General features: G+C 39.4%; 1 protein-coding gene across 1 annotated transcript in view; it reads right to left on the bottom strand.

Moving 5' to 3' along the window:
* Positions 1-2,806: 2,806 nt before the first annotated feature.
* Positions 2,807-14,156, bottom strand: part of dhcr7 (7-dehydrocholesterol reductase) — an 18,427-nt gene continuing 7,077 nt past the window's right edge. The window contains exons 3-8 of the mRNA XM_012842369.3: positions 13,348-13,570; positions 8,249-8,339; positions 7,867-8,080; positions 5,616-5,820; positions 4,947-5,078; positions 2,807-3,518 (exon numbers count right to left, since the gene is read on the bottom strand). Of these exons, the coding sequence (XP_012697823.1) occupies positions 3,054-3,518; positions 4,947-5,078; positions 5,616-5,820; positions 7,867-8,080; positions 8,249-8,339; positions 13,348-13,570 (1,330 nt within the window). The 3' untranslated portion in view covers positions 2,807-3,053. The remainder of the gene's footprint in view (positions 3,519-4,946; positions 5,079-5,615; positions 5,821-7,866; positions 8,081-8,248; positions 8,340-13,347; positions 13,571-14,156) is intronic.

Here is a 14,156-nt window from a genome sequence, read left to right on the forward strand (position 1 = left end):
AGGTGTTAATCTTGTACAGTGACGCGCACCAAGGGACAGAGGCAGAGGTTTCACTCAAACAGCTTCACCTAAGAATTTTAGCCTAGGTCCAAATAAAAGTAACAGTTACAAATGAATATAAGATGCATTGGATTATTGAATATTGTACATCATTATTAACTCTGAACACTAAATTCTGATTCTTCTAGTAACAGTCTGGATGGTCCTTTTCTTCTTTGGTCTGAAACACACGGTGTCCATTTCTTCCCAAAAATACCTGAAATACTGATTTGTGCTTTATGATGGATATAAAATATGTAAATTGTGTGTTTGCAAATAAAATAAAAACCCACTAAGTTGTTAGGTGAAAATTCACCCTAGTTACCTCAGGACTCGGGAGCTGTAGATCAGTATATTTATTCAATTGCAATTGGGCTCACTCCCAGCACAAGGCTGAAAGTGAAGCAATGATAAACACATCGCACAAGGTTTATATAGACAGAAGTTTAGCGTTCAGCACGGATAACCACGTGGTGGATTTCTGACGTCCGAGGCAAGGATGGAAGTTTTGCACAAGGTCGGAAGAAGCACAGTTCGTCCCTTCTTATCACTTCTGGTCTAAACATGCTCTTGTACATATGCAGACTAAGTGGCACCTAATAATCTAAGTTACACACACGCAGAAACACAGAAAAGCCATGTTCCTGCTTACATAAGTACATTATTCATCTAAGGAATATATTAATACAAAGAACTTGATTCATATATTCTTAAGTAATTAACAGTGTTTGCAAATGATCTCCATCAGATACATTTTCATTTTAAAATGTCGTTGACAAGAGACTGATTCCTCCTCCAACTGGAAATACTTCCAATCACACTGTCGCAATGGGTAGCAATAAGCAGAAACGCATTTTGGAGTTGTTTTCAAGTAGCATAGTTAAGAAAAGTCAAATTAGGGATGAACAGTCTGTTCAAACGGAGAAAGACAAGGACTTCAACAACAACAACAACAACAACGACAAAAATAATTTCCCATGGTGATCTATTCGATGGGATTTCAAGAGTAACGCCATACCCAAGAGTTATGGAGCATTGTCCTTTTACTTTGTATCCCTTCCGTGCTCTTGTGTTACTTCCTGTGTTTAGTCCTTTGCGCTTCCTTGTTCCTGCCATGTGCTCCAGTGTTTACCCTCGCCTTGTGTTCCTGTTCTGTGTACCTGTGTCTCCACCCCTCACCTGTTCCCCAATTATTAGTCTTGTTAATTCCCCTTGTTTAGTTAACTAGTGTCTTAGGGCTATTCACTGTATACCAACCCTACCTCTGCACAACACAACTGATGGTTAAAAACACATTAAGAAGGCAATACATTCCACAGATGAACTCTTGACAAGGCACACCTGTTAATTGAAAACCTTTCCAGGAGACTACCTCATGAAACTACCCTGAGAATGCCATTAAAGAATCTAAAATCTGACAATATTATACTCATTCAACATTGTAATTGTTACTGCACATGATTTCAGCTATAAGTAAATTTACCAGAACATTTCACATTTGAACAAAAGGTGGAACATTCTTTTTTTACGGAGTAGATGACAAAATGATGACTCTTTAATACCCTCCAGGTCTTTCTCTATCTTCAACAGATTTTTCAGGAGTTTTTGATTTTCTTCTTGATTGTGCTGAATACCATTTAAAAGGACAATTTCTCCTGATTACATTTTATCTCTGCTATGTAGCATAACCACACAACAAGCCTTTTTGTGCCATAATGTAATCAAGTATGAAAAAATCAATTGTTTCCCTGGATGTAAAGGGTTAAGATCCACTCAAGCTAAAAATCTGAAATTTGCTATACTTACACTTAAGGATACTGATAAAATGGCCATATTAGCTAATTAACTACCTAAATGTATCTCCTTATCTGTTTATCAAATTGATGTCTACTAACAACATTTTTGTCTCTCTTATAGCATGATCCAATTGCTGATGGATGTGGAAACATTGCTCCCCAACACCACTGCTCCTCATCTACTCACTCTGTCTCTTTCTTCCTCTCCTAGTCTAGACTATCTTCGCTATGGGACGCTGCTGTAGTCTCTCCACCCAATCTACCTGTAGAAAGCCTCGGTCCACATGAACCCATCACCACCGTACTGCTGTACAGTTATTCTACCCCATACTCTATGCTAGCATTTATATGTAAATATATGTATTAATGCCACCACTGTCATGTTTTTCTGTTCCTACTCTTCTCGACCCCTGTAACAGGAACCCTATGAACACACTGTATACCAACTAAGCTGTTTTTGTATGTATCATAATGTATATGATGTATATACCATATGATGTTTGTACGTATATGTATTCTATACATTACCACATGCATGCTGTGCACAATTACCCCGTGTATGCTGTGCACAATTACCCCGTGTATGCTGTGCACAATTACCCCGTGTATGCTGTGCACAATTACCCCGTGTATGCTGTGTACATCTACCACTTGTTGTTTTCCCTCCCCTTCTGCCCCCCCCCCTCTCCCCCTCCTTTCTCTTCCCGGCCGACCTCAAGCAGATGGGTCTGCTTAAGGTTTCTTTCTGATTAACAGGGAGTTTTTTTTTTGCCCCTGTCGCCATTGTGCTTGCACTAAGGGACTCTGTAAAGCGACTTGAGACAATTCAATTGTTTTGGTGCTATATAAATAAAATTGAATTGAATTGAATTGAATTACACTGGGCCCAATGTGTGCCGTGTCTGTTGTGTATGGGGCTTGTACGGTTGTCTACTACAAAATTCAGTACAATGAAATGCATCACTCACTTGTTCCAAGGTAAAAAGATGATTTATTTAGCTCACATATATACTGTACCTACATTGTTATTTGAACATCTCACAAAGAATGATGAGGAAGGTCAAAGGCGGGATGGAGATGTCTCTTCACTTATTGTTGTTCATTGTTTTTATTTTGTTCCTCGTGTCGGAATTACATTTGAGAGACTCTGGCAGTATGTCAATTCTTGCATGGGTTATCATTCAACCCCATCCTCAACCCCACAATCTCTGCTACCCTCTAGAATATTCCAGGTATGAGCCGGTTGGGCACGGCATCTGTGTAACGCTTCCAGTCATCACCATATTTGCAGCCGCAGCGGTGCTCGTCTCGCACACAGCGGTGGACCAGCAGGATGGTCATGTATACGAAGTAGAAGTAGGGCAATAGGTGTGTCCCTCCACAAGCAGCACAATAGGCCAGGCAACCCATCAGGTCACCAGTGTAGTTGAAGTGGCGTGCCAGACCCCAAAAGCCTGACGTCAGCAGCTTGCTTTTATGGGTTTTGCCATCAGAGGAGTGGTACTTGCACTCGATGAATGTGGGTTTTTGACCCCAGATGAGGCAGTTTCCTTCGTTACGGCGGAAGAAGTCCTTCTGGTGGTTGGTAGAACGGAAGATGTAGTAACCCGCAAGGCCCAGGATAAGTACACCTGTAGCTTGAGGTATGGTGAGCTGGATGGGGTTGTAGACCAGGTAAAGTCCCTGTCAAAGAAACAAAGTGGGTCAACTATTGTAATCGCAAAGTACACAAACATTTCGCCCTCCAACCAACTGCAGGGCTGAAGCAGTGCCAGGGTAGGACATCCATATATTCATATCCAAATATAAATTATGACTACCTAAAGAAAGTGAATAACACTAACATGGTCCTGCTGAGCGAAACACCACACAATTATGAGCAGAGAATGACATTGGTATCATAACATTGGTTGTTTGGATAACATAAGAGATTACCTGTCTCAATAAAAGATTTTAAGACACATTTCAAGAACATTTTGTGTGTGTAAAATGTAATTGTGAGGAGGAAAACTACAAAAGCCATTTTTACGTCTCTAGTCTTCATCTGTACTGTTCCAGGGCATACATATTAAGTGTTGAAATGAGTAGGTGTAACTTTTGTGCTCAAAGAAGTGATCAAAACCCTTCATTGATATTGGACTGAGTGCATTTTTTGCACGTCTCAGACAACTTGTGAAAATGTTTATTTCTTGATGATTTTAGAAAAATACAAACATGACCCCATACCACTTATATATATATATATATTTGTAGGTGGAATACCGCACATTAAACGAGTCATATCATACACCTCTGCACTATCTTCTGTGATTCTCTGTTTTTATGAAGTTGTCTGGAAAACAGCTGGTTTCTGTTTTACACATTAATTTCCACTCCCTTTGAGGGGAATTTATGGTAGGCTTTAAAGAGTCCCTTGCGTAGTTACGTACCCCCTCTTGCGTGCTTGCGTGTGTCTCCCAATTTTTTTTACTATCCGACAAAGCTACGCAAGCCGCACGCAGCCCGCAAGGCTGTGATTGGTATAAACCCATCTTTATCTTTTGGGCAGTAGCATGCTGGCTCAGACAACTCACGAATCCCCTCAGACGTATTTCGTTGTTTATACTGCAGTGTCTATTTCTCGGTCACTTAAAAAAAGGCAAACAAACTAATTTTCTTCGCTGTTTACCTTGTGGGTAGTAGCATGCAAATCCCCTCAGACGTAATTTACTACACCCACAACCGTGGAAGAACCATAAACCAAAACGAGTCCCTCGATGCAACTGCGTGAACATGCAGTTGCAGAGGTATAAAAAGGCCTTTAGAATGAGAGAGGTTGGTTTGCCAACCGTGCAACTACCTCTGTTCTGATTGGCTAATATCTTCAAACAAGATCTCTGGCATCCAGTGCCTCACTGATGAGACTCATCCAGTTAATTTGCATTCAAATGATTAGTAATCACCGGTGTAGATGCTTTAGCAATTGTGTTTTAGATACTTCAATGTTAAAGCCATTTTTTCCAGGATGTTTCCGATCATTATTTCACTTGTGCCTTCTTTTCCTAGTCTTTGTCAATCTATTGTGTAATGCCTAATACTCCTTAATAAATACTGTAAATCAGTTTCCCAAACCTGTAAGGTGTAAAGGAATGGCAGCCACACACAGTCTCCCCAGCCAAGGTACCAGCCAAAGTGGTCATGGCATATGTCAATGGTCTTCAAGTACCACGCTTCATTCCAGAAGAAGTCCAGCACGTAGACAGCCTAAAAGGAAGGGCAGAAATTACATTCTGAGGTTTTTATTTAGATAAGTTTAAGTTTACGGCTCTTCCAATTTATGTGTAGACAAGTGTGCATATATGGGCATATTCAGATCAATAAAATAAAATGTATTCATAATAGAATAACTAACAGTTAACATTGTCTCTAGGCACTTCACAAAGCTTGAGGCATGAACCAGTAGCAACCATAGTGATGACAAACTCCTTTTTAACTGGAAGAAGCCTTTAGAGAAAAAAAACAGCTCAATTTGTAAATGTCTTTTGTCTTGTGTGTTGTTTCACAAGAATGTATAAATGCACATTATCATTTTTGTGAGCTGGATCAGCAAGTTATATGCAGATTCATATTATGTCTCCATAGGCTGGATCAACAAGTTATATGCAGATTCATATTCTGTCTCCATAGGTAGCTCGTCTGTCCTGCCTGTCGTTTGTCATTGAGTTGGTGACATAACCATAGAACTTACCTGGAGCACATTGACAAGGATCATTGAGTTGGTGACATAACCATAGAACTTACCTGGAGCACATTGACAAGGATCATTGAGTTGGTGACATAACCATACAGCTCCATTTGCTTGGAGGCATACGATAGGTTGATGAGAGTCCAAGCAATGATCCCAGGTCGGCCATTAAAGAAGAGCTTGAAGTCAAACCACTGCCCAATTCGAGGGTTAAACTCAATTCCCATCATGTAGTCATAGAATATGTTTCCAGAAAATTTGCTGCAGAAAAGAAAGGCATTTTGTCAAATTTGTCAAATCAATATAATCCAAAAATATACACAGCAAATGTACAGGGTCCATGTAGTACAGATGTGGATCATTAAGACTCAATTCTAGTTGATCAAGTTGTGTTTTTCTGACATACCAGTATTCACATGTTCAAATTGATGGTCAATTTGTGATGATCCACTCAGAAATACTCTGCTTACTGCTGCCCATTCCAACCCAACTGTTATATAGTTTATAATATAGTTATAATATATAGCATACTTTTATATCATTTATAATATAGTTATAATTTATAGCATACTGTGTGCCCACTATGTTGTTGTAGATCTGATACTTTGAATGCTGGCTACTGACTCTGCCACTGACAGTCTTTTATGTTATTTATGTATGTATTATTTGATGTTATCTATGTATGTATTATTTGACGTTATTTATGTATTATTTGATGTTATCTATGTATGTATTATTTGATGTTATTTATGTATGTATTGTTTGATGTTATCTATCTATGTATTATTTGATGTTATCTATGTATGTATTATTTGATGTTCTTTATTTATGTATTCTTGAGTGTGTATATACTGCATGCATGCTAACTGAAATCCCTATGCATTGATCCGCTTGCTTCTGATTCTGCTCCCACCCCATCCCTTGTGTTTCTCTACTGAGCCTGTCTCAGGCAGACGAGTCGCCCTTCTCTGAGCTCAAGGTTCCTTCCTGTTAAAAACAAGTCTTTCTTCCTGTATTTTATGTTCCGGCCTTGGGCTCTGCCTTGAAACAATATCAATTGTTAATGCCGCTATATAAATGAATACAAATGAATTGAATTGAATTGAACAGAGCAACCTGTACATGACAGTACTACTGTTTAACCCAACGCCCTTTTGTCAAATTTGGTCTTTCGGGGACAGAAAAAACAAAGTACAGCAATGAAATGGGCCACTAGCATTAGAATTTCTATGGTACATGTGGTCCCTTGTTAAATAGCGCTCCAGATTACCATGGAACGTTCTACTGTAGTGGAAAATGTCTCCTGTTCAAACCCTATGCAGCCGGTCCATTCTATGTCATTTCCTGAATACCAATGATGTTCATTCTTATATCCCTTCCGTCCAGCCACCGAATTTATCTACAGAAACTTCCTCTTTAACATCACATGATATACAGTAGCTATATGGTGATGACATTGGTTTAGGGGTTTGTGGCGCAAATCTTTTCTACGACTTGAAGAGAAAATGCAGATTTGATAAATCACTCTGCTCATTGCATTGGAAGAAGAAGCACCTGGAGACATCATCTATCATTACATGTGTACGTCATCTGAGGGAAAACTACTGGATCTAAAACTACTGGAGGTAAAAAGGTAAATGTATTGGTTATAAATACCATTTATCCAGGTTAATACCTGGAAATATCTTATTTAGTTATTTATACCAGTAGTTTGACCGTGTGATTACGACCAATAGCATTTTCACTGCAGAGCAGGTCATTTAGCAAACTAAAAACTTCAGTAAGTTGCCATTACTCTTCTATGTGTTATTTGAGGTTACTATATGGCTCCTGTTCCTGCTTATCTGTTGAGCTCATCTCATATGGCTCCTGTTACTGCGCTGGAGGAGGAAAGGAAAGACTGTTGTCTATGTTACAGAAAATGATTCTAGTTGTAGTCAAACAAACAAACTTTTGAATTGAGACAAATTGAGGCTGTTGACACCATCTTATATTTGTTAAGCAAGTAAGTAAGGGTACCATACCCATACACATCTAATCAACTATTCAACATCTAACTTCTTGCTCAGAACATCTCTGTGGCCTAACTGATTGAGGCATATGAATGGGAAAGTCAGTGGCCATTTGATCTGCAGACCACCATCCAAATAAATGGTATGAGAACTGGTTTTGGAATGGCAAAGCCCTGCAGAAGTTTTGGTGTACCATGCCATTACCCTGGGATCTAGAAGTCCTGTAGATTATTATCATTTGAACCAAGTAAAACATTGGACTTTTATTGAAGTTGTATTCCAGTGTAATCCTCACCAGTCCTCTGGATTCGTGGGGAACAGGTGTGCTTTGATGAACACAAAGGTGGACACACAGTAACCCAGGATGTTGGTGCACCACAGCAATGGAATCCAGTTGTCAATGATTATCGTTGGGGAGAACCAGTGGAAGTAGTGGGCATTGGCTAGCCATAGCACATGGGTGATGATCCAGGACTGAAGCCCATTTATCTGGTATTTATTAACGAGGCCTGAGAGGACAACAACAATACAACTGAGCATGTCAATAATAAATACATAAATACCATTATGTAAACATGCTTTCATTACTACTCTGTATTTTAAGCATGCTCATTTCAAAATAGCCCATGTTAATGGGATCTTCCCAGATATTTGTTCAAAAAAGACATTTTCTGTACCTGCAGGGGTTCTTGCCCCATCTTGAACCCCTCCGACATAGCCAGGCAAGAACTTGTGAGTAATGTCTGGCAAACACATGTACAGCACAACCTGTTGGGAAAAGAATCGGAGGGATGATAATGATCACCTGTAAAAAAGGCTATGTTCAGACGTCCCTCTGGAAACACTGTTATGTGATTACTGCATCACTAAAGCACAACAAGTAGCAGGCAAAAGCTCATGAAATAGTTGGTTGTGTGTGTGTGCGACTTTAGTAGTGGGAAAAGCGCTGCTATATTTTGAGGAAATAGAACTTGGCAAATATTGAATGTGAAGCTAAACAAGACACCGCTGGGATAGATTGCCCCACGATCACACCTATATTACCAACACATATTACTGAGCTCACTTGTGAAGTTGCTTTTCCATGTGCCTGGTTAAAAGGTGCTATATGCAAAAATTTGAGCTATCAACAGACTGTAATGACATAAAGGTTTTGACGTAATATCAAAAATGCCTATGTAGTGCGTTGCTGAGATATCTACTGAAGTTAGCATGCTAACCAGTTGGCCCAGCCTCTCTTATAATACCACTTTGTACCCCAAGAGTTGATAGTGAGTCACTGTAGTGAAAACAGCAAGTTTGGCTATCCTGTGTTCAGCAGCAAGCCCACTGCATAGTATCAATGGTCAGCCCATCCGCTAACTCAAAAGCTTGAGTGCTTAAATGAAGACCTACAGGCATCTATTTGCCTCAGTTAAGTTCATTAAAATAAATATAAATCAATGTTGATGTAGACTGCAAATGGACAGGAGGTAGGGGTGGGCCAGCGGAGTGATACACCGCCCCCAATCTGACAGTGATATTGATCGGTTGTCCATGGTAAACACGTCATCCTGTGCAACAATATTTGGAGAGGTTTGAGGCTGGTTTAGGTTAGCATTCTAAGTTTCAACATAAGGTTTAAGACACACTTTACACCCAAACGTAGGCTCAAGTGATGTAAACGATTGCAGATCTAGAATGTATGAACTGCTATTTATTCATAGTTTATCCTTTTTTACTTTGAATTCTTCAGGGAACAGCCTGTAGGCTATTTAGCGTAGCAATGTCAGTTATCGGACAGTGTCAAACATCGGCCATTCTGTTAAACAATCAAAATGCTAAGTTTAATAATGGATTAACAATCTATAACTTCAGTTTAATAATGGATTCACATGACAACGCGAACCTGTTGCATACAAACAGAGGAACAGTGACCTGTAGCCTACACAGATGGGGAGATTAAAGGTGCGATCAAAAATGCAATAAAAAGCAAAACATGTATATCACTTTGAGATATTCACCTTGCACAGTGATACACCGTTCACAGTGCTCATGCCAGGCTGTCACGGGTGGACTTAAAGAAAAGCCATTGGCAGAGATTCAGAGGCATCACATATGATTAGTAAGTTATCTATGCATCACTAGATATTCCACCCAGTCTACTGCATACACAAGAAGTGAGAGGAAAAGCATTATTAATGGACAGTGATGCAGGTGTGCTTTCAGTTAAAGCAATGGACTAATCTTAATACACTATGAATATATTACGTAAGGGATAATGTATAGTCCGGCAGTCGTTATCGAAAAATAAATCCAGACGGGACGAACAGGACCCCGAAAGCGCACCGGAGGGTCTTGTTTCGTCCTGAAGGGATTTATTTTTCGATAATGACCGCCGGACTACTTGCCAAAACGATAGAAGACTTTCCTCCAAAATACCTCTTTTTAAAGATTTTGTTGCCGTTTCGTGATTTCCGCTAAAATTGTTCTTCACACAAATAGAATTTAAAGTTTCAGGTGTTGCATAGCAACCCATAACTTGCTGAAATCAAGTTACAATGACTTTCCGTTACGTTAAATGACCGGACTACTTGCGGAATGGTATGAAAGATGTGAATTAAAGCTCAAAAGCAGCGGTCATAATTTTTCCGCAGCGGTGAATATAAAAAAATTACAGACCTGCGAAAGTTGGGGTGGCCCGTATAAAAATGAGTAATACAACGTGTGAGGGAGGAGAAGAAGAGAGAAGATGAATTAAAGACTAGCTGATGATGAATGCTGCTCTGTGTGCTCACAACAACAACACAACAAAAAAATATAAAAGACACTGACATTTACAGAAACTTTTATTTATGAATGTCTCAAACAAAACAAAAAAACTTGTCAGGTTATTTTAACAAATTTCAAAACAAGCAATCAGTAATTGTATTAGTACTATAACAATAATAAGACAAACAAAATAACAAAGTTAAACACATTTTTTATAAACAAAACTCTTTATAAATGAAATCGGAATGAAATCATTTTTAAATCATTAAAAAATATTAATAACATTTAAATGTACTGTATATACAAAGAAAACAATAAAACAGTGGGTTTGGGTGATTGATAGTAGACACAAGATGTCACTCCAAGAAACCATTTCAATCACTAACTAAACTAAACTAAACCTTTTGCCCTTACACTCCGCTGCCGCGCAAACTATTTCTGTTTTCCTCTCCATCTTATATTATATCTTATTTTCTGTAGCATAGCCAACAGCTTTTTGGGGGAATCCAGTACAGTAACACGACCCAAATGAAATGACTCCAGAACAGTAACACGACCCAAATGAAATGACTCCAGTACAGTAACACGACCCAAATGAAATGACTCCAGAACAGTAACACGACCCAAATGAAATTACTCCAGAACAGTAACACGACCCAAATGAAATTACTCCAGTACAGTTGACAATATATCAAAAATAAAATAAAATAAAATAAAATAAAATCCCTATATACAAGCTCCACTTAGTCCTTAACCATGGGTAGAAGCGAAAGAGCAAAGTGGTAAACTAAAATAATTCTACTGCTTACCCACTAATGATCACATTTTTGGGTTTTTATCAACCATGTTTTGACCTGACCTTCCACTAGACCACTAAAACATCTCCCTCTATCCTACACCACCTCATGTCCCCACGACCTGACCTTCTTTCCCATCTCTTTACATATTTAAAATCATCTGGAAATTGTCTGCCATTAACCCCTACACGTACAAAGCCTTATAACATCACACAACATAACATTGTGGCCCATGAACCCTGAAGAGACTTGGTTCCCCAATATCTGTGAACCTCAGAGAGAGAGCTGAACCCCATGGAGATCAAGAGCCTCAGAAACCTCATCTGGAGACACTACAACGTGCTACTCATAACGAGTTCCCACCCTTTGAGGTTTGTAAAAGCACGGGTGGAAATGCAACTGGAGTTGTTGCCCCTGTGTCTATGTCTGTGTAGGAGGGATACGGCTGTCAGAGAAGTGTCTATGCCTTCTACCTGACATAGAACCGGTCAGGGAATGGCTAACCTAACGCAAAATTAAAGAAATTCTACCTATATTAATAGGAGGAAATCTAAAAACATGTACATGTAAAATGAAAAAAAACGTACTGTTACTACTAATATAACTGTTATTATTATAACGAGCAATACTCGTGTAACAACTAGACGTGCGCACGTGCGCGTGCATAAACACACAAACAAACAAACAAACATGCTTACCTGGCTGAGGATGACGGGAGATCAATCTCCTCTTCCTCCTCCTCGTCCAATCTATCCCATAAGTCTCCTTCTTTGATGTCCATTCCCTCCTGGTCCTCCTTCCTAATGCTGGAAACTCATCAGCTGCCTTCTCCCCCTGAGTGACCCCAGCAGCCATGCATACTGGCTCTTCTCTGCATCCATCTTGACTAATAATTTAAAAAAAAACTGTGAATAAATGATCTTGTTTTATTATACATCATATTCACATCATGTTAATTGTCATCACTAAACAGACTAAAGAGACTCCTTTTCACTAGGTCTTTGCAATATTTTCTTTTAAAAGTAGTTCATACATACTTTCATAATCTTAGAAATATTAACTATGACCTCAAATGAACCAGTGCAGCATAAGAAAATACCCATGAAAGGTGCAGTTTACCTTGATAGTGATAGAGTGGTCAAGTGATTGTGAGAGAGTGATTGTGAAAGAGTAATTGAAAAAAGAGGGTGAATAAAAAAAGAGACAGATGAAAAAGATGGGGGAGTTAGACATTAAAGATAAAAATAAAGAAATAGATAGAGAGAGAGGGAGGGACAGACAGAAATGACAGTTTACTGTTGGCAACTAACAATCAAGACTTAAAGAATGCTGAAGTCACGAAGATCCCACCATTCATTTCAATGGTACAGTTTGACTCGTTTATTATAAATATTATTAAGTATAAAGTCTAGAAATAAAGTCATAGTTATTCACAAGCTACTAAATAAAGTTTGAAAGAAATTTCTATGCTAAGCGGTTCTTGAAAATAAGAATAAGAAGCCAAAGAATATCAATGTAATGCTTTGCTTTGCAAGCTCTATAATAATTCATAGAAGAGTAATGACAACTTACTGAAGATTATAGCTCTCTAAGTTACCCGCTATCTGCTGAAGTGAAAGCGCTATACAGTCGTACTCACACAGTCAAACTACTGGTATCAATAAGGAAATCGTTTTTCAAGTTATAAGCTGGTTTAAACGGTACTAATACGAAATGAAAAGACTTTTTTACCTCAGTTGATGCAGTGGTTGTCCTCTTCATATGACGGCAAGGGATGTTTCCCGGTCTTCCTCCTTCCAACGTAGTGAGCAGAGTGACTTGTCTTGTCAAATCTGCGTTTTTGTCTTCAAGTTGTAAAAAATACATTTGCGCCACAAACCTCTTAACCAATGATATCACGGTATAGCTTATCATGTGATATTTACAGTGAAGTTTTCACTGATGAAATCGGTGGTTGGACAACAGAGATAAAAGACTGAACATCATCAGTACTCTGGTACTTAAATTAGAATGGGCCGGCTGCATAGGGTTCATTGAACATAATCAGTACTCGTACTTAAATTAGAATGGGCCGGCTGCAGGGTTCATTGCGTTAAGTGAACTGGCGTGACATGAGTGTATAAGTTGTGCATCCCTTGCAATATGACAAGTGATATGGTACAGGTGGCACATTGAGAGCTGTGAAAACAGAACAATATGAAAAAGGAAACATCATGGTGAACATGTACCTGGAACATCACCCAAATGGAGTAGATCTGAGCTGCTGTCCACGAGAAGGAGGGCGTTCGGTCCCAGAGTGAGAGCAGGGTAGAGTCGCCGCTGAACACATCGATCAGGCAGTGGCTGATGGAGCACTGGTACTGCTCACACGTCACCACGAAGAAGAACACAAGGAAAGGAGCGAAGCACAGCAGCAGGATCACAGCGACCAGGGAAAACAAGTCCACTTTCCTGCACAACAGAGTGGAAAGACACACAGAAATGTGTTAGAGCCGTCATGATAGCAGAGAAACAATACAATACACTCTCTCTCACACACACACACTCACACACACACACACACACTCACACACACACTCACACACACACACACTCACACACACACACACACTCACACACACTCACACACACACACACTATTAGAGCCGTCATGATAGCAGAGAAACAATACAATACACTCTCTCTCACACTCACACACACACACACTCACACACACACACACACACACACACTATTAGAGCTGTCATGATAGCAGAGAAACAATACAATACACTCTCTCTCACACACACACACACTCACACTACACTCTCTCTCACACTCACACACACACACACTCACACACACACACACACACACTATTAGAGCCGTCATGATAGCAGAGAAACAATACAATACACTCTCTCTCACACTCACACACACTCACACACACACACTACACTCTCTCTCACACACACACACTCACACACACTCACACACACACACTACACTCTCTCTCACACACACACACTCACACACACACACACACTATTAGAGCCGT

This window comes from Clupea harengus, chromosome 6 (genome assembly GCF_900700415.2).
Source record: "Clupea harengus chromosome 6, Ch_v2.0.2, whole genome shotgun sequence".
Lineage (NCBI taxonomy): Eukaryota > Metazoa > Chordata > Actinopteri > Clupeiformes > Clupeidae > Clupea > Clupea harengus.